Genomic DNA, 23,666 nt, shown 5'->3' with positions numbered 1-23,666 from the left:
CCTGCTCTGTAAAGCCTCCTCTTGATGGACGAGGGGTTTGGTCCCTGTGTTGATGATGGGTTATACATGGCCAATGGCCCAGGGAGATGACTGTATCGCCCCGTGTCCCCCTGTTTGGAAGGTACTGTGTGCTTGTGGGACTGAAACCCCTGCTCCAAGAAGAGTGTCATTGTGTTGGAGCCCAAGGGAGGAAGCGCTGCTGCAGCTGTCGCAGGGAAACAGATGTTGATCTTAATGCAGAAACCTGCTTAGCTCTGAACAAGTATTTATAGATATGAAATCATAAAGCAGCATATGGGTTAAAGAGCTTATTTTGGGACTTGGACTCAGCTAAATTGAGTCCCATAAAATACAATTTACAAGTTACAAAATCCCTCTCGTCCTGCAGGCAGTGTCTGGAGTATTTGTTTAGGCTGAGGTTTTTTTCTCTTTTTAAAAAGGAAATATTGTATTTCAGCCATTCAGGAAAAAGAGGTATTCAGATGTCCTAGCTTGAAGCTATTGCTCCATTTAAAGATGGGGCTCAGAGAAAGGGAAAGATTTCAGGGCTGCTATTTGCAATTTTTGGAAGAGCAAGAGTTTCCTAATGCTGGTTACCAGCCTGACTCCTCATACTCTTACCGTCTTGCCTACTTTGACTTCATTCCTTCGGTTACTGAAAGTCTCTGAACTCTTCAGTGCAGTTATTTCCCTCTGCAATGGGGGACTATTTCCCCTTGCTGGGTATGCAGGTTTTGCACTCCCCTGCACGTTGCTGTCCACGCTTTCATGAATCAAATGGAAAGTGCATTAAAAGCAGCTGATAAACTGAAATGAGTAGCAGCTTTGACTTAATTGCTGACAGATAAGGCATCATCAGTTGTTAATGTTTAGCTCACTAGGTGCAATGTCTCAAACCTGTTCAGGAAGGGCTCTTCTGAACTGACGAGAGGCAAGGGAAAGGAAAGCCTGTTCTTCCTCGTCCCGAGGGGCTGGGTGATGCCAGTGAATTAAATGGGCACTAGTGAACCAGAGTGCCTGCTGCCTGGCTCACTTGAAAGTCAAACAGTGCAAATAAAAATATTAGGGAAATAGAGGAGGATGGCTGAGCAGTAGGAAATAAGGCAAATAGAAAGGGTTTTTTCTGCTAGTACTTAATTGTGAATGCTGTTAGCTGTATCTTTCAGACATGAAAAATACATGCTTCTAGGAAAGAAACCTGCTTTTGCCTGCAATGTTAAAGCCTTGATTAAGGCTTTAACCAAGCTACTGAAGCAGCTGGGTGGCTGTTGTATACAAACTGCTGTGCAAATATCATCATTAATTTCTAGCACAGTTGTATGTGTGTGTTGGAAGCTTTAAGTGCTGGGGGTTTATTGCCTTACCTACTCAGACAACAGGGTAAATTCTGTCAGGATTAAGTTTTACATATCTTTGGCAAATTATTCCAGATAATCCTTCACTGGGAAGGAACCTGTTATAGGAAGAAAAATCTACTGTTGTTTACCAGGGTAACATAGGAAAGCAAACTTACCCAAAAGCACTGTGGCTAGTTGCCCATGCCCTACCAGTATTTGAGGTAGCACAGTCCTTCAGCTTCTGTGTTAGGGTTCAGGGCATCACCAGGTACAAAATGAACTCAGATGCATTCATTTGCTCTTTCTGAAGACCTGGAAATGTGTCACTCAAAAGCACCTCACCTTATTTTCCCTCTATATAAGAGGGTAACTTGTGTCAAGACTGTGAAGCTCCAGTGGAAAAAAAAAAATCCCCTGTGTTCCTATCACACGTGCTGCCAAGTCTGCTTGGACTACCAAAGAGCATCCACAAGTGCCAACTACAACAGGGAGTCTGCAGGACAGCCAGCCAGCTCCTGTCAGCCATGTGTCTTAATCCAGAGCATCAGGATATAGTAACTGAGCAGTGTTTCTCCTAGGTTAAAGTACCTGTTCCAGATCTGGACATTTAGGATGGAACACAGACAGACCTACAGCCCCAGAGGCTGGTGTGAGAACTTGTCAGAGGGCTGCTAGTTTATATACCTTTCCTCTTAAATACTTCATGTCTAAGCCATGTTTTTTGTGTTCTTGCACATCTGGATGGGCCTTTTGAGATTTTGGAGGGGTGTAATAGTGGCCAGATCCTATGGGAGACTTGGAGCTGATACAGTGAAGGTGCAGTGCAGGAGGGATGGGGTGAAGGAGTGGGATGGGTGGCTCAGGCATGCCTCTGCCCTTCCTCTGCTCTGCTGTGAAATGCCGTTGTGCCCTCGGGCACATCTTCAGCTTTCTTGTGTCTTGATCTCCCCAGCTGTAAAATGCGAATAGTAGTCCTCCTAAATATCTTCTCAGCTCTAACTCAGTGGTGGTGTACAGAAATTTGGTGGAAGCTGCTCCTGAAGTATAAGATGTCAGTGTACTGAGGGACCCTGTTCCTGGTGGTGGTTCAGCACCTTCTCCTCGTGCTGGAGGTGGGAAGGACAAAGCTGGCTCAGTGCAGGTAATTGGTGATTGCAATGAGACACTTACTGGAGCACTCTGGAACCCAGCACAGCTGCTGTTTTATTAAATTTGGGTAGGTTCTTCCCATTCCATACACCTACTCACAGCTTGGTTTTGGTTTAGTGCTTCAGATACTTGGACTTAATTATGTCTTGCTTGTGGAAAAATCTATTAATCTTATTTTTCAAAGTTTGCCCTTCTCTTATCATTAATTCACACATTGTTAGTGGAGAAAGGAATGCTGTCAAGTATGTGCTCTTGGAAGAGCAAGATATTTGCAGAGGCTCTGGTTCTGTTGTATCTCTGTCATCCTGTAGGTTGAGATCTGGCAGCTCCATTGAAATAGTTTTCTCAGATATCGGTGCCTTTCCCTGGTCTTTATGTTGCTAAAATAAAAGGCAACAAACTTATTCTGCAAAGTGTAATATCAATAAGTGCTTCCAGTATTCCAGATGATATCAACTTATTCACTGATGACTTAAATAAATCCTATAGAGAGAAACTGAGATGAAAGGCAGTCTTTTGTAAGTGGGGTTTTTCTTCTGTGAGTGTGCTAATTTGTATAACTGTGCTTGCTCAGAATCTGGCAGGGAAACAAATTGCTTTCAGGTCATCATTACAATAGATGTTTTCTGTCTATGAAAATGAGAAGAAAACAAATCAAAACAGTCCTTTGCTGTTCTCAGTGAAAATTATAGTAGCAAGTGTGTATATTGGTTAATGCATGTCTAAAAGTAGTTGGTTTGCCCTTGCACAAATTTATTCCACTTGCAGACACTGTCAAGGAGCCCCTTCTGAAATCCAGAAAAGTTTGTCCGGCGCGGCCCTGAGTTTCCCACTCTGGAGGTAAGCCCTCTTGCCTGGCCTTCAGCTGGTCCATGCTGTTTTGGACAGTTTTCTTCTGTGCCAGTACTGTGAGCTGACTCCTGAGCAAACCTGCTGGCCTGAAACTGGACATCAGGTATAGTCAAGGAGGATGTTTGTTGGTTGTTAGCAGGAGAGAAAAAATTAGCATAATACCCAATATATAAAACTGTTGGACAGGGTCAGTGTGATTCAGGAGTGGCAGTTCTGCTGCCGTGGCTCTTCTGCTCTGGTGTGTCCGTGTCCTTAGTGCTGACCCTGGCAAAGTGGAAAAAAATCCACGTCCCCAGGGGCACCTCTGGAGCTGGTATATTTTTTGTGCTTTAATTGGTCCAAATGCTTTAGCTTTGACTTCCCCCTCCTCGTTGCATGCAAACTCCCAGGTCGTGTATGTCTGGGGTGAGTGACACTTCCAAGGGCTGAGAGCAAGAGCAGAGCTGACACGTGTCAGACCAATGTCGTCAGACTGATGTCATACCTTGGCTCTGCTTGATAAGCAGAAGCAGCAAACAGCTTCCCTAATGAATGGCAGAGCAGTAAAACCAGACAGGGCTTTTGCATGTGTGACTTGTGGAGTATCTGTTCCAGAAGAGACATGAGCCAAAACAAACCCTGAGGTGGCTCAGGCTGAACTCCCTGTCCTCCAGCTGGGACATGGGTATTTCATATCACCCAGGGCTTATTTGTTGGGTTCCTTCAGTACCTTGGTTGTCTTTAGTGCACATTTAAGATGAATTAAGGCATCACTGGCTGTTGTGCCCTCCCAAGCAGAAGTCTGGGGCAGTGTTGGCTCTGACACTGGTATCCCCAGCAAGCTGAGATCAAGCCATCTGCATCTCTAGTCTCTGCCAGCACTTGGTGTCAGATGAGCAGCGGCTGCTCTTGCCCCAGGCAATGCTCAGCACTGGTTCCTGAGGAACAACTGCACAAAAGAGCTTTTTGGAACTTTTCAGCTCTCCAATGATATCTTTGGGGGGTAATTTCCCCCAAAAGTTTGAGAGGCAGGTTTAATGAGAAGCAGGTGATCCCCCTTAAATTCCTTGAAGAGGTTTTCCAAGATGGGGAAAACTATCTAGGAAGGTGCTGGATGAGACAGATTGCCCATCCAAACCATGAATTAAGGTCCTTAAGGCCAAGCTCTTGAAAGGAGGTTTCTGCAACCCAGGAGAAGGTTGACTGGGGCTCTTCTTATGGTAAAAGGACTTTAACTCAATATTTTAGGATTAGAAGTAATTACTTGTTTAAATATCTGAACAAAGCTGTGGGTTTTTTCAGGCATATACAGCCTTTCCTACTGGGACATTCAGGCCAAGTTTTCAGTGCCTTTGGTGTTTACCTGAAATTCTGGACCATCATTTAGATTACAACAAAAATGAGGTTTGATATTTTTTTTGACATACACTTCAATTACACCTTGTGAATGCAGAGCTTTAGTGGATAGCTTGGTCTTCAGCATTGCTGTGCTGAAATGCAGGCAGTGACACATTGATATCCTAAGGAGTTAGTGATAACTGTCCTTGCACTTCAATGTATATACAAAAGCTAGTCAAATGATTAAAATCAAAGGGCCTCATTCAAGCAAGCTGTGAGTTCAGATTTGTTACTGTGAACCTTTTCCCAGCATAGGAACCACTGAAGGGAAAAACAATCTTGGTAATTTGACCAGGTAACTGGGAATCTTTCTTCTAGTGCATCTGCTTTTCAGCTTGAATTAGGAAATTAAAATAGGAGTGAGACTATTTGACATGGATTTCTTGTTAGTTCAGAGTGAATATTACCTAGGTGCTACCTTTATTATATATAGTTATTTGAAATATTGATACTTTAAAGACTCCCAGTAGCGTACAGAAGAGTATGGGCTCAGAAATGGAGTAGCTCTAGTTACTACACAAATTGGGGGGAGCAGGAGAGGATCTGTTTCATTGCTAGCACAACAGTGTCCTGCCTTGCCTTAAGTTTAAGGCAACCTCATATTAACACCCCAAGCTTGGTCTCTGTGATGGCTCTGTCCCTGCAGCTGGTCTGCTATGGATTTGCAGAGGTCACTGACCCAAGTACTTGGCCTTGCTGCCTAAGTGCTCTGAAGGAAGCTTTGGAGGCAGCCAGGGCAGTGCCCCAGTTCAGTTCGGGGTCTCTGTGGGGCTGGGGGCTGCTTTGGATGATGAGCCCCAGGTCATCTGGCAGCAGGCGGGCTTGCCAGCTCTCTGCTGGGGAGGCTCATGCCACTGTGTCCCTGGGCATGCCAGAAGATGCTATTTCAGGCCAGTAGCTGATGTTTTATGTCCTGCTGGTACTTCTAAGAGGAAAGAGTTCAGAAGTCCCTAGCTTTGGTCAAACAGGCTGCTGGGTAGCCCACCCTTCCTGGAGGAGAGGCAACTGCATGTATGCTGAGAAGGGACAGCTGGGTGCAACACATGGCTTTGTATAATAAAACAATAATGTTAAATCTGCCCTGCTGTACCCACAATAGGAAGGAAAATGCAGACAAAGAGGCTTTTTGTATGTTCTGAGTCTGGCTTTATTCCTGCTTTTAACTAAAACACAGCCCCTTGGATGTTTTAATATTTTGCTGTTGGGCTTGGCTGATTTTTCTCCCACAGCCCATGTAAATACTTCTTAGCTTTAACTTAGTGGTGTACTTTTCCAGAGCTTGCAGCATTCCCCTCACTGTGATATAGATACCTCTTCTGTTAGATATAAACACTTACACCCTCCAGTTATTGGAAGTCCTTAGAGAAGTTTGAGTTAGCTCCCTATTATTATGCAAGCTTAGCTCTATTATAGTCAAATAATGACAACACATTAATTTCTATCCATCCACATCCTCAAACTCCTCAACAATTGTGCTGAGCAAACTGGTCCCACCCATGTGAATATCATATGACTTTTCCCTTTTTCTTTGTTCAAGGGACTTTCTCAAAGTTAGAGTTGTTAATCTCCAAAATTTGTTGCAGCTGGAGGAACCCCACCCAAAGTGTTCACGTGGTCCCTTAGCTTCTCTTAAGCTCTCTTCAGCCCTGGCTATGATTTATTGGGGTGGGGTATCAAATGCCAAGACTGCATGAGGGTCTTCCAGAGGCTGCACAGAAGGGTTCGTATTGAACTTGCTGTGGGTGCTGGGGAGTGGTCTGACCGCAAGGAGAGGTGAAACGAGGACCTCGGCTCTGAAGGGCTGTTGTGAACTTGTAGTAACTTTTTTGGAAACCAGCTTTTCCTCTTCCCTTCCTAAAAAGGAGGAGAAAACATACTTGAGGTAGTTACGTGTCTCCATCGCCGTTTTTAGTCTCCAAATAAGGTGTTGTGCAATAAGTGTTTTCAGGATCCAGAAACCTCTTTGCAGAAGCAGGAGGGCCCTGCTTCGCCAGACCCTTCTGGAGCTGGAGCTGCGGCAGCCGGTCCCAAAAGCCTTTCAGAGGCTGGAGAGCAGCGGGTGACTTGTGCAGCAGTGCCTGGGAGGAATGCTCTCATGGGCTTACCCTTCAGCCCCTTGTACTTGTGCTCTCTGCTGGCATCTAGCACAGCGAGTCAAAGCAAACGAGTCAAGTCCTACCTTGCATCCCACCACTGTGCATGAAACTAACTCTTGCAGGAGGGTGTGTATTCTTGGAAGCTTTATGGGTCTTCAGCAGTCTTTGATTAATAGCCACATTGGCCAAACTTGCCAAAACTCTGTGCCTTATTTCAGGCCTGAGTTCCTCTGAGGATGCAACTCCAGATTAATCTGCCAGCTGGGCTTGTGACCCTACTACAGGTCTGGCCCCCCTCAGCAGCAGCGTGGTGGCCAGCACTGCTGCTGACCAAAGGGATGTCCTCTTCTGGCTGAAGCTGCCTTTGCATTTTCTTGTGGTGTGTGGTGTATGCGTGGCTAATGGTGAAACTGTCCTGCTAGGAGATACTTTGACCTTTCAGGGTGTTTTTCCATCTGCAGGGGTATTACAAACTTTTTGTGATTAGACCAAGGTCCCTGTGGATATGCAGGAGAAAAGAGGACTAAAGGTCTTCCAAGGGAGTATGGTCTAAGCATCCCTGATCAGATAAGGATCTCCTTACTTCAGTTACCATCCTTTTGTTACAGTGACTGATTTAGCAGCTGGAGCTGGCTCCACTTTCCTGTTTCCACCTTGTTTGTCACTTAACTAAGTCTCTTGCCTGTGCTCTGGTCTCGTGACATGTAGCATGCTTCTGCTGGAGGTCAAAACTAATTTAATCAAGTCTGTCTTGACCCTGTGCTTTGTGCGTAGCTGTAGAGAGATGGTGAAGGAAGCAGCCTGGTCTGAGCAGTCTAATGGCAAAAGAAAAGGAAAATTAAGCATCACTGAAAAGCAAGGGCCAGACTCATGACTGCATTTCCATTATGCAGCAGCAAATTCTTCAGCAAAGGTGGGTGCCTCTGGCTGGGGAGACCAGGCTGCAGGCGGTGAAACAGCCCCCTGGACACATGCTTGGCTGCATTAGATATTATTCTGCTGTTACTGTGCTTGATTCCCCTCATGTATCAAACTCATTAAGGTCCTTAAAGGAAAGCAGAATATTGTTACGGGTTCTCATGGCACTCAGTGTGTTAATCTGTGTTACAGATGTTCAGTGGGACTTGCTGAGTCTGCAAGGACCTGAGATAAACCAGCCTCTCTCCAAAAGCAGCTGTTAGCAGAGGATGTTAGGATGCTAGCTTTTCCTAACTGGCCTTCTTGTAAGCTCTATGAAAACTTATATAAACATTAAATTTATTCTACTTGTTACTCCATAAAACAATTGGGTCTCACGGAATGAGTGTCCCAGGAGCAGGGTGCTGGAGCCACCCCATACTTCTGTGGCTACAAAGCAGAGATGTTAACTACATCCCAAAGCACTTTTTTCCTTACTGTACAGTACATCAGCCTTCTCATCACTGTCTGCAGGAGGATCCCAGCAGCCATCCTGCTACTGATGTTTTGGGCAGTGAGCTGTTTATTGCTACAGCTTCAGACTGGATGTGTGGAGACCACAAAACCGTGACAGCTAATGGGGTTCTGTGTCTATATATATCCAGTTATACATAAGAGGGGAAAGTACTTGTGTAGCTGCAACTCTGAAAGGGAGGAGACATTTCTGAGGGCCTGTGCTTATGATAGCTGGTGTGTCTGAGCACTGGCAGGTCTGAGTTCAGCCTGTTTGTGGTCTAGAAGTTTGGCCCGTTTGCCTGTCACATTAGTCTGGGCATGGCATGGTTGTTCCTAGAGGACCATTCACTGGAAAACACTTACTGAAGTTTAGTCTGCAGTCTCCTCTGTGGATGTACTAAATCTCTGGCACTGAAGTGGTTGTGAGGAGAGTGGAAAGAAGCTTCCACTTCTTGGAAGGATTTTCAAGTCATGTGGATATGAAAACAGTGTTTTCTCCATGTGCCATTGAGGACAGTCCCCTCGCGACAAGCTCAATTGTCAAACTTGCTTCAGTAGACCCTTTGGTAAAGGGTCATTGGCCACGGTGTGCTGGGCTGGTCAGAGGGTGATGATACACCAGAAAAACCTTCTGAAGTCTCAGCTCAGCTGCAAATGGAGCAGGCTGGTGGAGATGGACTCTGACCTGCTCATAACTTCTAACCAGGGGTCTGTCTCACCAGACCTGCCTTGGAAGCTCAGTGTTCCTTTCCAAAGGAGTTCTCAAACTCTAAACCAAGATGGAACCATGTCTGGGTTTTTCCTTGTCACTTGTCATCATAGGCATTCTATTTTCCAATCATTGAGCAAACTTAGCAGTGTCTAGGATGGCCCTGCCTTTGGCGAGTAAAATAGTGAACCATGGTATTACTGGCATATTCCTGAGATTGTTCAGAGATGTTTTTGTGGGTAGAATGGCCTCAATTTCCTATCATTTCACTACCTAAGAATTTCCTCTGCACTGACTTGCTTTTTCTCTTTTAATAGCAAGAACACTGTAAGACAAAAAAGCCAAAACAGAAATCTTAAAATGCATTGTATATCTAGTCATGGTGAGCAGAATTTGCTTTTCTTCCAAGCAGTTTGTTGATACAGGCTTTTTTTAAAGCATTACAAATGTCTTCAAGCTCTTAATCTTAAACTTTAGTATCTCCTCGTTTAACACCGCTGTTCCCAAATGGGCTTGGGCATAGGTGGAGTCTAAGATAGTTGGAGCATTTGTTTTGCATTATCTTACTGGGTTTGGGTTTTTTGCAGTGTCTTGTATATCTTTTTTTTTTAAAATAAATCTCCTTTTATGCATATTTGAGGAGCCAGAGCGGAGCTGTGAGAAGCTCCATATCTGGGCAGGAAGTCCTGCTGACCAGGCAGCCCAAAAACCAGGCAGCAGTGCCTGTTATGTTTGGCCCCTGCACGGAGATGGAAATGAGTGGCTCAAACCTCCCTCCACTTCTGAGGGAGTGAGGAATAACGCTGTCCTGCAAATACAGAGATGTGGCTGTGCTTCCAGTCATCACGAGGAGACACTGCCCAGAGGGATCTGAGCTCACAGGGGAAGGCGATGCAGCTGTCGGATATAAGTGTCTTGTCCCCATGTGGAGGGGGCTCAGGTCTGTTCACCCAGGCTGCTCCTGCTGCCCTGGCAAGGTCTGCCTGTGCCACAGGGATGTCCCCAAGACTTCACGGGGCCACCTGAGCCACTCTGCAGGCAATGGTGGAGATGAGCTGCCATCCCAGCACCTTCCCCTCCTGCTGGAGGCATACACCTCTGAGGGCAGGGAAGCCCAAGCCATCTCAGGAGCCACATGTTGCCTTGAAGCGCCTCTCAATTTTTGCATTGTTTCCCCCATATGTTTTCCTATAGCTTCAGACTCAGCTTGCATGGTGAGGGGCAGTGAGTCATCATGCCACTGGCACCTGCAAACAAGAGTTTCCAAGGAGATCTGGAGCTCCTGGTCGCAAAAGCGTGTGGTCTGGTCCTGGCCAGAGCAGTGCACAAATGGGAGGGCTGGTGACTAGGTCTTCAGTGTGTGTCTGAAGCTGTATGTGGCCAAAGATCAGGGCTAGGACTTGCTTAGTTTTGTCTTGAGGAAATGGGTGATCAGCTTTTGTATAACCCAAGGCAAGGATCGCCTGTTGATGCCAATGGGTTTGTTCAAGTGAAACAATAATGGCAGTTTAAGATAAGAGCTGAGACTTTGCTGTATTAAAAGTGATCCATTTTACTGTATTTGTTTGGGCTGAGTAAATGTGTAACTGCGGGTGAGACAACAGTAGAAGTTCAAAAGCAATTCCCAGGGTGCTGGCAGAGGTGCTGTGCTGGATCAGCAGGTGGAAAGGTGCAGCCTGCTGCACTTTGGCTGGTCCAGTAAGCCTTACAGAGATGGCCTGTGCTGCAGGGTGCCCCTTGGGTCAGAAGCACTTGTGGGACTTGTCCATCCATCTGTGAGCGGCTGTTTGGTCCGTGGTGATGTGGGGCACTGCCTGTTTGATCCCAGCTCTGCCAGCTGTTAGGCTTCAGGATGCTCTCCCTGCTCTTGGCAATGGACAGTCATGCCCAAGCCATTGTGTGGCAGCATTTGGAGTCGGGTAGGTGTCTAAAACAGGTCCGGCAGCCTGGACACAGATCTTCCAGCTACCTGGGGTGATGGGTAGTGCCAGCCCGCTCTGGAGAGCGGGTACAAGGGTGTTCTGGAGAGTACTGATTCAGTAGGTAACTTCCATGGGGTTCAGATGGAGTAAAGAGCGGTTAACCTCAAATTAAACTTGGACCTGGGACATGAAGCAGAAGTCATATTTGGACAAGTAGAACAAATTACCAGGTTGAATAAATTACCCAGAAAGGGTCTTGTTAACGCTGAAGTAATAAAGTGAAATGCTGGGTTTATGTATCAGTGTGGGGGTCACAGACTGGTGGCCACCCCCAAATGACTGAGTTCCTGTACTGGCACTTGGACTCTGAAGCATCAGGTTGTCTTGTTGGGGGGTTCACATACTGGTTCTTGCTACTGACAATGCTTTTCCTTTTGCTTTCCCCCTCATATGTAGTGAAACTTCTCCAAATGAGTTTGTTTAATCCAGATGTTTGTATTTTAAAGAAACAACCATTCATAGTCCCTTGCCTACACTTCTCTGAGTCATTAAGATCAGAGTCAGTAAAAAAAAAAATCAGTTAGTAGGTATCTAGCACATGGTTCCAGAACTGGCAAGATTGTAATTGGTCTGTGCTGGAAACTTAAATGTCTTTATCTGTTCTGGAGAGCTGGCACGTAGCTGAAGAATCAAAAATGTCCTATTTTTCTGGATATTAGAGGTGGGGGAGTGTGTGTGCACACATGTTAAGACCATTTTTTAGGATGTATTTTTATGAATTCCCAGGGTGAGAGGTCTTTTCACTGGCTTCAGAATATCTGGAAAGACTGCAGGTGAAAAATGAGGTGAAAACTACTGGTGAAAGCCAAGGCACAAATGAAATAGCAGTCCCTTGGGCAAAGTGAGCTGAAATGGGCCACTTCGTACGCTTTGGGCTGTGTTTCTCAAGGATGAGCAGTCTTGTATGGGGACTTAATAGTTCTGCACGAAAAAGCATGTAAAGGCTTGTAGTCTACCTTAAAATTGGCAAACCAATGTCCGGCTGTTTCTAGAACCATCTGTTCCTGCAAGCTTCGTCCTTATTAGCAACACTAGGTTTTCAGAGTAAATTAAATGCCTTTCCTAACTGAGTGCCATCAAATAACCTTTTCCTCTTGAAAGCTGCAGAATGAGTTTGAACGTTGGAGGGGACCTTGGGGTGCCCCAGGCCTGTGCGGGAGCTTTGAGGAGCTGGTGCTGGAAGCGGATGGGTGGGACCAGGACCAGGAGGGAGCAGGAGGAAGGAGCAGCTGCCAGTGCCAGCGTAATCGCCAGTTTTGCATCTGAGCAGAGCTGCGGAGCCCAGCGCTGCTGGGCAGAGCCTGGGGCTGGTCACCAGCTAAGCTGCTGCCTCTGGTGCCCAGCCACCCATGCAGGGTCCTTGCAGAGTCTCCTCAAAGGGGAATTTACTTTTTTTAACCACCCACAGCACTGCAGGGTGAAGGAGCTGAGCATGTTCTCCCAAACCCCCGCTTTAAAAACAGCCTCTGTTCGTTTACTGCTATTGATCCCTCCATTTGAAAATTTGGCAAGGATGGCCTCTGCCCATCGCAGTGTGAGGCTGGGGAGCGCCGTGCCCGTGCTGCAGGGGCAGCAGGACGGGGCTGGCAGGGCGAGCAGCGTGCAGGGGACGGGGGCTGTGGGCTGCTGAGGGTGGAGGGGAGCTGGGCAAGGGAAACGAGGAGCTGGGGCAGGAGGAGGTGTAACAGTATCGATTTAAATAGTGTATGGTCTTGTAATGAAAGGCTATCATAACACAGAAAAACACATGGACTAGATTAAGATTGCATAGGCAGGCAACACCCTTCTCCAGCATTACGCCTCTGCAGCCTTAACAGTTCTTCTGATGAGCTCTAAATGTGTATGCACAAATAAATAGTCAGTGCCTAGAACTAGTTTGTATTTTGGAGGATTTAAAGATCTTGTACAAAAACTTGATGAATGAGAGCAAGCACCAAAAAGGGCATGGTGGTATGAGACCTGTACGTGTTAAGCCTTAACAGAAAATGCAGGCTGCGAGGTCCAAAGTGTTGAGAAAACTGCAAGAGTGACGCTTTATAATGCTTCTTGAGGACTGAAAGTATTGGGTTTTTTCAGAAGTGTATGACCACCCTGTAGTTTAATCTCTGACTATGCAGGGTCAGCTCTGCTGAGAAGGGGTGAAGCTCCCGTGGTGCTGCCGTTGCTTCTGCCTGGTGTGCGTGTCCTGGGGGTGGGACTGTCCTTGTCTTCATTAAGTCTGTTTTTACAGGGAACAAATGTGTCCTTCAGACAGGAGTCTGAGTTTCTGTAAAAACAACCAGGCCAAGATAAATTCAGTGTCCCGTGGTGTCACTTCTCCCTGATGCTTTCTGCAGTACTTAATTTTTGTCTCCCATCATACCCTCCTGCATTTGTCACATTCAAAAAGCCATGTTTGATAAATCCATGGCGCAGACACTAAAATAGGTTTATTTTCAATGTTATTGGCTCCTGTTGTGGTTTTTTGCACTTGTGTGTCTCCTGTTGGGAGGTTACTAGGACGGTCTCTGTGCAGCAGTGAGCACCCATGTATATAAGTGACTTTCTTCTGTTTTCAGTGAGCAGCAGAAAGCATAGCGTAACCACAGCCCTTCTTCCCCCCCGCCTTTCCTCCCTGGAGCCTTTCCCTGCTGTGTTTCCTGTTCACCGTGGAAACCACCCGTAAAACCCAGCACCAGAGGCATGGAAACATGCCATATTCCCAAAATACACTTGAGCCCCTGTAGAAGGAGCAAGGAGGGCCAAGCTGCAGTAAAGCAAGTTTAGCATCAGGTCATGGCAATGCATCTCCATGTCTGACTGCATGACATTTGACTTGCACAGATTCATATACAATATATAAGCTGAATTAAAATAACCTTTTAATGACACCTAAGGCCTCTGTGTATGAGATTAAGGTGGCTGCCCAGTGTGTGTCCATATTTACTGTTTGATGTGCCATCTCCCCTACGCTGTTCCAGACATGCCATCTTCGCTCACTTTAATTTGAAAACCTCCGTGCCAAGCATCCCTGCATAAACTTGTAGCAGGTCTGCATGGATGGCTGTCAAATGGTGTTTGGGAGGTTTGAGGCTTCACAGGACGTAAGGCATGGCTGAAGAAATCAATGTCTGAAGGACGAACCTAAGTATTAGTACTCTAGTCTCGAATTATCTTTGAGGATAAAGCCTTTCCAACTCTGGTGTCCTGTTCTTTTCCAGATGTCGGTGAGCCAGCCGCAGTCAGGAAGAGGTGTGCCTTGTTTACGCTGCAGAGGGACATGCACGGGCTTCGAGCCACATTCTTGGAGGTAATGTCTTGGCCTTGATGGGCCCTGCCCCGACACTGTCCCTGTGGTCCTGTCAATATTTGGACTCCAGTGACCTTGCATGCAAAGAACAACTGCAGAGCACCTGAGTGGTGTTGGGAGGTGCAGAGAGAACATCCTGTCTGGATAGGACAGTTGCTGAGTTGAGAAGATGCTCGTGCTCCCTGCTCTCCATCTCCCTTCCCTCACTGGTCCTGCTCTTATTTTTTTGAGTTAAAATCTTATCCACAAGTGCTTAAACCAAGCTGAGGCTCTCATGCAATGGGTTTTTTCTTCTTTTGCTAACATTGCCTGCTCCCTGGGAATTGACTCTCTCTGCTAGGGTGCAGGTCTTGGCAGCAGGCTGTGGCTTGGGAAGAGGAGAAAGCCAGGGTGAGAGACGGCCAATCTGCAGAAGGGTCTCACCTGCCATGGGACTGTCCCTGGCACAGCCCTGCATGGTCAGTGCTGTTCAGTGGGATGTCAGGATGGGGGCACGGTGCCAAGGCTGCTGCGTGCTGTGCTCAGCATGAGCCACCCGATGCCCTGCGCAGCATGTGTGCTGGAGCACAGATCCCCTGCCCGCTGCATGCTGGCTTCCCAGCCTGTCTGATTGTTTGGAAAACAAACATGGCCCTGCTTGCTTTGGAGGCAGGGAAATGCTGACCAAAAGGATAATCCCGTGCTGTCGGTAGGAGTTGTGCCGACTGCCTGGCTTTGACCCTCATCCTTGAGGGCGAGCGTGGGTGCAGAGCTGGCAGGGTGAAACAAAGCCCCATTGGCAAGGGCTCGGTGCTGCATCCCGATCAGCAGCACCACGGTGGCTGTTGCTGCTGGCTGTCCTGAGCACCTCGATGGCTGAAATGCTATGCTTCGTGCCAGAAACATCTTGGTGTTTGATACTTTATTTTCAGTTTTTCCTTGTAAAGATGCTAATTAGGTAAATAGCCACCAGTATCAGGAGCTGGTGGGAGCTGACCAGTACTGTGTGTTCAGCTCTGGGCAGGGGCAGTGGGCTACTGCCCTGCCCTATCTGCTTGCACACCAAAATGGGAGAAACAAAGGGGGCTCTGAAATGGGAGCTATCCAGATGTCATTAATTAAAAAAGAATTAATGCCCTCTGAGGTTGTCTTGCACAACACTAGACTTTTTCCTGTGAGCCTGGAGAACTCCTGTTTGTTGTGGGCTGTGCCGCTGGGTCCTGCTGCAGTGGTGCACAGGAGAGGTCTGTAGCTACTGAAATGCTTCAGCAGGTTTCACGATGGTGGCATGTAATCGTGTCCTGCAGCCTGCAGTTCCCAATTTCAATACCTCAGCTGTGTGGAAATCCAAACTTTAAAACACTCATTTGGTTGAATCACTACCTTTTTTTAATTGACTCAATTAAAGGCTGGTTTGAGTCATCCTTGTTCCAGGATCCTGCTGAAATACTTGGGGTTGCATCAGAGTTAGTTTGTTCTTTTGCTGTTAGCATTTGATGGAGAAGCCAGCCAGCCAGAGTGGCCTTACAGACTTATCTTTGACTTATCTATCACTTTGATTATAATAGCTATACTTAAGTATCAATTCCTCTTTTAGCAGCCACTTAATGGCATGTGAAGCTTCGTAAGAGGCGAGGCTAGCACTCGGCTGCTGGAGACTGGTGAGGGGGGCAGATTTAGTGATGCTTAAAGGGGTTTTCAAAGCTCACGGAAAGTGGCAGCTCCCTGTGGCAGGTGGGAGGCAGTGGTCTATCAGTGCGGCTGCTGTCACCTGGGGACAGCACCTAGGGGTTTGTACCTTTCTGCTCTGTGTTGCTGCCGACCCCTCTGGGATGAATCATGCTGAATTCCCATGTGCGGCTCAGGCCACGGGAGCCTTTTGCTTTATGCCATAACCCCAGTCTGCATTTAACCTTTGAAAGAGGCTGATGCTTGGTGGCTGAGCCGTTGTGGGATCACGTGCCTCCTGCGGCCCAGCTCGCATTGAAAGGATGGTCCTGCTTGTCACCCGCAGGAAAATCTGCAAGTCATGCAAATGCAGCCAGGAGGATCACAGCCTGAGCTTGGACGTGGAGGATGATCGGAAAATTGGGCGCCTGCTGTCGGACTCCAAGTATGCCACGCTCACCGCCCGGGTGAAAGGAGGTGATGGCGTTCGCATTTACAAAAGGAACCGCATGATCATCACCAATCCCATTGTCTCTCGCAAAGACCCCACCTTCGACACCATCACGTACGAGTGGGCTCCCCCGGGGCTCACCCAGAAGCTGGTAAGACAATCCAGAGCGCGTTTGGCGGGTAGTCGTGTCGCTTAATGGAGAACATAACTTTATTCCAGAGCTGAGTTATCGGGGGGAAAAATAGTAAAACATATGGTTTGCCTCACAGAGCAAAAATGTACGTAACACTTTGTATTTTGGAAAACCATGTCAATAACAAGAGTAGGTAGGAGAGGGGAATGGATTGCCTTTGGGTTTTTATAGGTTTGCTTACATTTCTAGGAGAAGTCTTAATGGGTTTTACAACTAGAAAGCTCACTACTTTGGTAAAGCTCATGTCCAATAAAAACATTGCTGAGGAGAGATCCCATCTCCACTATCCTGCCAGTTGTACAACGCCTATGCAGCCCACGCAGGCGTTTGCACGCTCCAAAACCCCAGGCTGGATATGGGAGCGATTCCTCCAGGCCTTCTTGGGGTGTCTAGGCTGGGATTTGATCCTCTCCCTAAACACCCCTGGGAGGGCACCAAGGAGGCAGAAAGCCGTGCAAGCCCTGGGACATGCACAAGGACAACGAGTTAACTCCAGAGACCCATCTCCATGCTTCTAAAACAATGCAGGTCTGGACCAAGCTTCTGGGAGAAGCGGTGGAGACAAGCTATTTGGGTGGTTTATTTGGGCAGGAGGAGTTGCCCTGGGCTTTGACCTCCCTGTTGGAGAAGGAGGTCCTGCCTTGCTTGTTCAGTCTCATCTCTTGCAAATCTGGGTGTGAGCCTGTCCCAAAACCAGCCAGTGCAGGTGGAGGTAGCTAACTGGGACACTTCCACTAACCTGGAGGTTTTTTGCAGCAAACACTTCAGGAAATTATGCTTCAGTCTGTCTCAAAAGCAGAGAAATTAAATCAATGTGGAAAGAAGTAATGCTGCATCTAAATCCAGCGCTGTGTTTGTAAATTATTCTGTTACGGAAATGGGCTTTAATGATAATGGCAAAATAACTGTCGTCTTTAATATAGTAATTATTTTCTTTGCTTGCTGAGGTAGTCATTAAAACCTTGGCCTTAAAATAGGCCTGGCATCTCAGGTTTATTAACCAGGAGTGCAACTAGTGCTCATTTGTGCCTCTGTAAATCACAGAATGGCCCTAAACCTCCCCAGAATGCAGCCTTGTTTCCTGTTGAATGCTGCATCACCTCAGCCCTGGACATGTGTCCGTAGGAATACCAAAATGGAGCCAAAACAGTGTGCTGACAGTGTTTACTTCATGGCTTAACTTCTTTGTAATGCTGTTTTCTTTAGTTTCATCTCAGATTTGCTGGGCAAGCAAAGGAGGGGGAAAGGGGGTTTAAATTCTACTTGTGGTAGGCAGCGTGATGCTGGGTGGGCAGTTGGGTTGTGCCTCGGGGCTCCCCATCTCCTACTGGAAAGCATCCCCCAGCAGTGGCCGGGGTGACCGAGCAGAGCAGTGGGCTCAGAGCCCCTGTGCCCAGGGACCCCCACCACCTCGGCCAGAACGCACCAGGAGCCCGTCCCCAGCAGACTTGCGGAGCTTGATCCCACAGGGAACAGGAGCAGGAAAGCTTGTGCCAAGGCATGCTAGCCTGGAGGAAAGTGAAGCTGAGCTCTGCAGCTGGGAGCATCCTGCCTGCAGCTCCTGCCTGCAGCTCCTGCCTGCAGCTCCTGCCTGCAGCTCCTGCCTGCAGCTCCTGCCTGCAGCTCCTGCCTGCAGCGGCACGAACTCTGCCCCTCACTGCTGCCAGAGGAACCCCTCCCATATTCAGCACTGGAGCTGGGACTTTTTTCCTTACAGCTAAACCTAGTCTGGTCCAAAAAAATATTTGTTTAGGTTTTGTAAAGAGAACTCGGGGTAAAAAGGGGAGATGGGGAGCATGGTCCCAATGCCAAGGGTTGCATCTGAAAACAAGCCCCCAGCCCCTCCTTCCCTCCTGTGCCTGGTTTCCGTCTGGGCGAGCAATATTGCTGTGTGGGAACAAATGGAAGTGGTTTTCGGCATGTGGAAGCGTTAGCCAGCAGAGCACTTCTTGAGGGGAAAGCATTTAACTGGCTTTTAACTGTGTTGTGGTACTAAAAACATCACATATTACACTGTCATTAGTGGACAGCTTTTGCTCTTCAAATTAAACAAATAGTTTAAAGCTGCTGAAAATTGCAACCAGATTTTTTTAAAGAAATGGAGAAACAAATGTGAAGTTGCAGCTGCAGACCTGAGAGGCAGACTGATTATTTCTTCTTAAAACTCAGTTGCCATCACCCCCTTGGAAAGGCTGACTGGGGGTGGCATGCAGTCCGTACTGGAAATGCAGCTGGGCCTGTGGTGCTAATTGGAGCAGACCACTGGGCTTTAATGAGGGACCAAGACCCCCATGCATCTGCCTGCCCAGCTGTTTAATTGTAGCGCTGCTGCTCGCAGCCTCCTCTTCCTTCTTTTCTTCGGTAGGAGCTGGCCCAGCAGGAATGTTTGTTTAACCACTGTTTGCCTTCCGCAGGTCCCGGGGGGAATGAGGGAGCCTGTGAGGGATGGGAATAACAATGCTGGCGCTCTTCCACCCAGCCTGATTCATTAAGCATGCTGCCCAGCCTGGCATCGATCAGAAACCCAGGTTTCGCTGCTCCGCAAGCTGGCTGCAGCGCGGTGCTGCCGGCACCTTGGGGCAGGGTCGGCTCCTTGCTGTGAAGGATGCCCAAACGCGGCAGCTCCTGGGTTGCTTTCTTCTTCTACGGGGCTGAACCCTGACCGTGCCCCCTTGCAAGCGTGTGTTTGGGGCGAGCCCCAGCGCAGCCCCGTGCAGCAGGGCACTGGGGAACCTGGCAGCCCCCCCACCAGCAAACTCCGTCCCTGCGGCACGGGTGAGGGGGCAGCTCAGAAGCATGTGCTTCGTGAAAGCTTTTGAACTCTTTATAGTGCCTGAACAGACTGGAAGGTATCTTGGTTCAAGTAAACAATGTGCAGGAGCTTTGAAGACAGCCTTGATAAATTTTGGCTTGAAGATCAACTTGACAAACTTTTAGGATAAATGCTGGATGTCAGCCATTCTCGGGACAGTTTAAAAGGGATTTGGGCCAAAAAGCTTTTAGTGCATAACTGACTCGCTCCAGTGATTTCCTTCTGAAGGCAGGCTGGAAACTTGGGATTGTTTTTAATATTGTTGTCCTGAAGTGGATGGTCCAATAACAGGAGGAAGTTCAGAGCGTGTTTTCATTAAGCCATGCCTGGAGAAGTTATGAAGTAGATATTCAGAGGGTCCTTGGGGGAAAGTGAAAAGAACAGATCGTAAAATATCTACAGTATCTCCATAAAATCCAGTAGCTAACAGTGAAAACCTAAAATGCTCTTCCTCAAAATTATCTGCGCTAAGGCAACCTAGTAAAGCATTTGACCATAATACATGGTAGCAGCAGAAGAAACAACTCTTTATTATCCTTCGTGTCAGTTTTTGGTGTCAGGTTGAATTCTTTTTCCCCTGATCTATTCTCTGGACACATTTTATGATATCGGCAATTATAACTTTAAGCATCCCCTTGAGCAGGGAGTGAAATCCCACCACATGTCTGGGCAGATACTGAAACTTGCCACTGAGCAGTCCAACTTTACTTTTAAGAAAGGCTTGAAACTTTGCTTTTCTCTCACTTTGGGCACAGACATTTTGTATTGGCAATGGAGAGTCTGGCGCTGGAGTGGAACAAGATGCTTCAGATGCACGTGTTGGCCCAGTGCTATTCTCGTAGCTCTGGTATAAGTGTTCATTAGTCTTGGCACGTTTGTAGTGGATTAAGAATTTCTTCCATTAAGATCCTACCATGTTGCTATTCTGCTCTTGCTGCAGCTGAACCAAGCCAGCGCTGACTGCATAGCATACGCTGTCTTAATATTCATGGTCGTAGAGCATCGAGGCTTTGGTTGCTGCTCTCTCCAGTTGTCAGACACCACGGGCAGTATCCTTACTTGGTGGGGCAGTGCCTGTGTGAGGCCTGGGAAGAGCTGTCAGGGAGTTCTTGTCTCTTGCTTCTGTAGTTCCTATTAGGATTTCTCACTTCTGTGAAAGCCATCTGTGTACCAGACTGCTTCTGCAGCATCCTGCAGCTCTCCAACCAGCTATTCCCAAGCAGCACCTTCTCCCACAGTGCAACAGCCCTCCCCTACTAAACCTCTGGATATCAACCCTGCCATTGTACAGAGGCACGTTATACTGAGTGCTGATGTCTAATATCATAATGTGCAGTGATGTTAGCATGCATCCCAAGAAATGGGGAAGAAGCCCTGCCTCCATTAAATCATTTATCTATTGCTGTTGCAAATCTTCTGGCAGGATTCTTGCCCTGCAACACTGCTATCTGGCTGAAAGTAGCTGAGGTGGAAGCTGACTTTGAAGTTTTTACAGATGTGATGAGTTGTTCAGTGTTGTGCAAATGTTTCTGTATTTAAAAGGCCATACTGAACCAGACTATGTACAGTAAACGGTTAACTTCTCTACGTTTTTAAAAATTCAGTTTTCAAATGCTGACCAAGTAAGAAACAAATCTAATGCAGCTGGATGCTGGTCTTTAAAACGGAATGGCAGAGAGCCAACTGGCTGCCCCTTAGCTCTTCACACTACAATAGGAAAAATGCCTTGAGTGGGAAACTCCCTTCCCCTTAGCACCAGGCCAGAAGAAGTTAACTGTACAAACTCCACCGTCCCACAAACACTAATTCAGTGTGGGACAGACCTCTTGGAAGATCATGGTTTACTCTGCTTTTAAGGTAGTGGCTAGTGGCCAGTTGAGTAGGAGACTTTATTTTGGATAGTTTCTTGGCATTTACTTTCCATGTTGCAGGGCATCAGTGACCAAACACCTTCCCTTTACTGCAGAATCAATAGTCAGGTAGAGTTGGTGGGTGCCGGTGTTACATACAGACTCAACTGCTATCTGATGACTTTTTCTTGTATTTTTTAATTGATAAAAGGGGATCTTTTACTGTAAATTATGCTGCCTGCAGCCTATGAGGGCCGTGGGGTGCTCTTGGTGCAGCCTCTGACTCACTCCCCAGAGCTCTCCCTGTCCTGGCACGAGGCAGTAGGAAGCTGGCTGGTCTCAGGTTTTGATGCTTATGGGATCCTGGTCTTTTCAGCAACCTTGTTGTCAAATTACCTGGAATAGTGGCATGCTAGCGCCGGCGAGGGAGGATGTGTTGGGATCTGGGTGCCAACTAGTGAAGCAAGTCTTTGCTGCTTTGCTGCCTTGGGAGTCTGGTTTTTTTAAAAAAAAAAAATCCTCAAAAAACCACCCAACCTGTTTTCTGAGGATGAAGGGATTAACAGTAGCCTGGCTGCTACTTGCATCTGAGTAAGTTCAGCCTTTTATTTCTGAAGTGTAGGTTAGAACAACTCAAAGGGGAAGGGAGGCGAAGTGGCACATTTTTCTGACACCGCTCCATAACGCGAGCAGAGCATCTGTTTGCAAAGCACCTGTGCAAAGAAAGCTCATGCTTCCCTGCTGAAGGCGGCTCAGTAACTATCAGTGCTCTCTCCATCCAGGCCATGCAGTACATGGAGCTGATCCCCAAGGAGATGCAGCCGGTGGCAGGGACGGACGGGGCGTACTATCGCCGGCGGCAGCTGATGAGACAACTCCCGCTGTACGACCAGGACCCGTCCCAGTGCCGCGGCCTTGCGGAGGGCGAGCTGAAGCTGATGGAAGACTTTGTGAAGAAGTACAAAGCCGAGGCGCTGGGCGTTGGGGAGGTGGCACTGCCGGGCCAGGGCGGCAGTGGGAAGGAGGAAGGGAAGCCACAGGACAAGAGCATTGCTGCCGGCAAACCTCCCGAGTCCACCAACGGGGCCCTGGAGAGCGCGCCCGTGGGAGGGCACTACGTAAGTGCTGTGTTCCGCGGTGGCGGGACGAGCTGGCAGGGGTGTCCCGGCTGTGCTCTGAGCTTGGGGAGCTTTCAGGGAACGGATTCCATCTCAACTAGAGGGGGAAAAAGATTGCATCAGCCAGGGTTATCTGTTCCTTGTTCACAATAGTGCTCCTGTGGGCTTCTCCAAGTCCTCTGCAGTGCTTTTTCAAACTACCGGAGCAGTGCTGCAATGCTCAGTTGCATCGTGGTGTGCTTTGGTACAGCACTGTGAAAGAGCCCGGTGGGACCCCTCACGTGCTCCTGCCAGCCCTGCTGAGCACAAGTATCCATCTAACAGGGATGAGGAGGGGTGGGTGTTATCCTCTTCACTATCTCCCTCCCTCCACAGCAAAGTCTGCCCTGAACCACCAAGGTAAGCAAATTTTCCATTAGCTGTAGGAGCTGGTGATTTCAACTTTGGATTCTTGGCAGCTCTGAAAGATTGGGCATGACACGTCCCCAGATGATTGAGTCAATAAGGTACTCAAGATCAGAAACTGTTTTACCGCAAGTTAGTATTTCCAGCTAGGCTTCCAGACCAATGCAAGTGGAAAGACCGCAAGTGACAGTAGGTGGTGGCTCAGCCTAATGCAAAGCTGTGAACATGGAGATAGTGCTCCCAGGGCTGTAATTGCTCTGGGGAACTTTGAACAGACCATGCATGTCTCTGGGCATAAAAATACATCTTCACAGGGAAATGATTGAGATTCCCTAACACCCTTTTAGATTTATATTCTCCCAGTGCCATCTGGAGTGGCTATTGTGGTTGCTGAACAAATGCTTATCATAAAATATAGTGAGTGAAAATTTCGTACAGTCCTTGTGAAGGCAACTTGCAGCAGAGGAAGTTTAAAGCTGGGAAAAAAAATGGTGTCTGAGTGGTTTTTAAGGCAAGATTTTTCTAGCCATTACTGCACTGAGATTGTAACATTAAAAGCAGTTTTCATTTTCATTCCATATTGGGTAATGTTTCCCCTCTGCTATGGCCTTTTCTATTAACGTGCATCTGACTTTCAGAGTCCAATGATACAGTAAAAGTTTTTCACTATTGCAGAAAAATACTGAATTGGACAAAATTTTGAGCTAAAAAAATAGCCAAAAAAGGAAGGTTTCCATTAAACGTATTAATAAAAGTCATCTTAGCAATGAGGGTTTATTTAGACTGCAAGTTTGTCCTTCCAAATAAATACATAACTGTGATGTTATTCTCTGTAGTTTAAAGCATCATTTTTCTAGAGGCACTAGCTGAAAAATGGAACTGCTTCAAAAGCAGTTGCATGAGATCTGCTTTGACCAACATGCTGTGCAGCTCAGCTTGCAGCAGACTTAAGTGCTGTGGGTTCTTGCTGTACTGAAGACAGACCT

The 23,666-nt window shown here is 47.4% G+C and overlaps 1 protein-coding gene across 2 annotated transcripts in view; it reads left to right on the top strand.

The window, feature by feature from the left end:
• Positions 1 to 23,666, top strand: part of LMCD1 (LIM and cysteine rich domains 1) — a 39,036-nt gene that overhangs the window by 4,451 nt on the left and 10,919 nt on the right. The window contains exons 1-4 of one of the 2 annotated variants that reach the window (XM_072875569.1): positions 3,288 to 3,326; positions 14,116 to 14,204; positions 16,198 to 16,453; positions 21,940 to 22,275. In XM_072875569.1, coding sequence (XP_072731670.1) covers positions 14,116 to 14,204; positions 16,198 to 16,453; positions 21,940 to 22,275 — 681 coding nt within the window. In that variant the 5' untranslated portion in view covers positions 3,288 to 3,326. Of the gene's footprint in view, positions 1 to 3,287; positions 3,327 to 14,115; positions 14,205 to 16,197; positions 16,454 to 21,939; positions 22,276 to 23,666 lie in introns of those variants that run through there. The other variant, XM_072875568.1, reaches the window with a different exon arrangement.

Source organism: Ciconia boyciana, chromosome 11, assembly GCF_034638445.1.
Source record: "Ciconia boyciana chromosome 11, ASM3463844v1, whole genome shotgun sequence".
Classification (NCBI taxonomy): domain Eukaryota; kingdom Metazoa; phylum Chordata; class Aves; order Ciconiiformes; family Ciconiidae; genus Ciconia; species Ciconia boyciana.
This window is presented reverse-complemented; position numbering and strand designations above follow the sequence as displayed.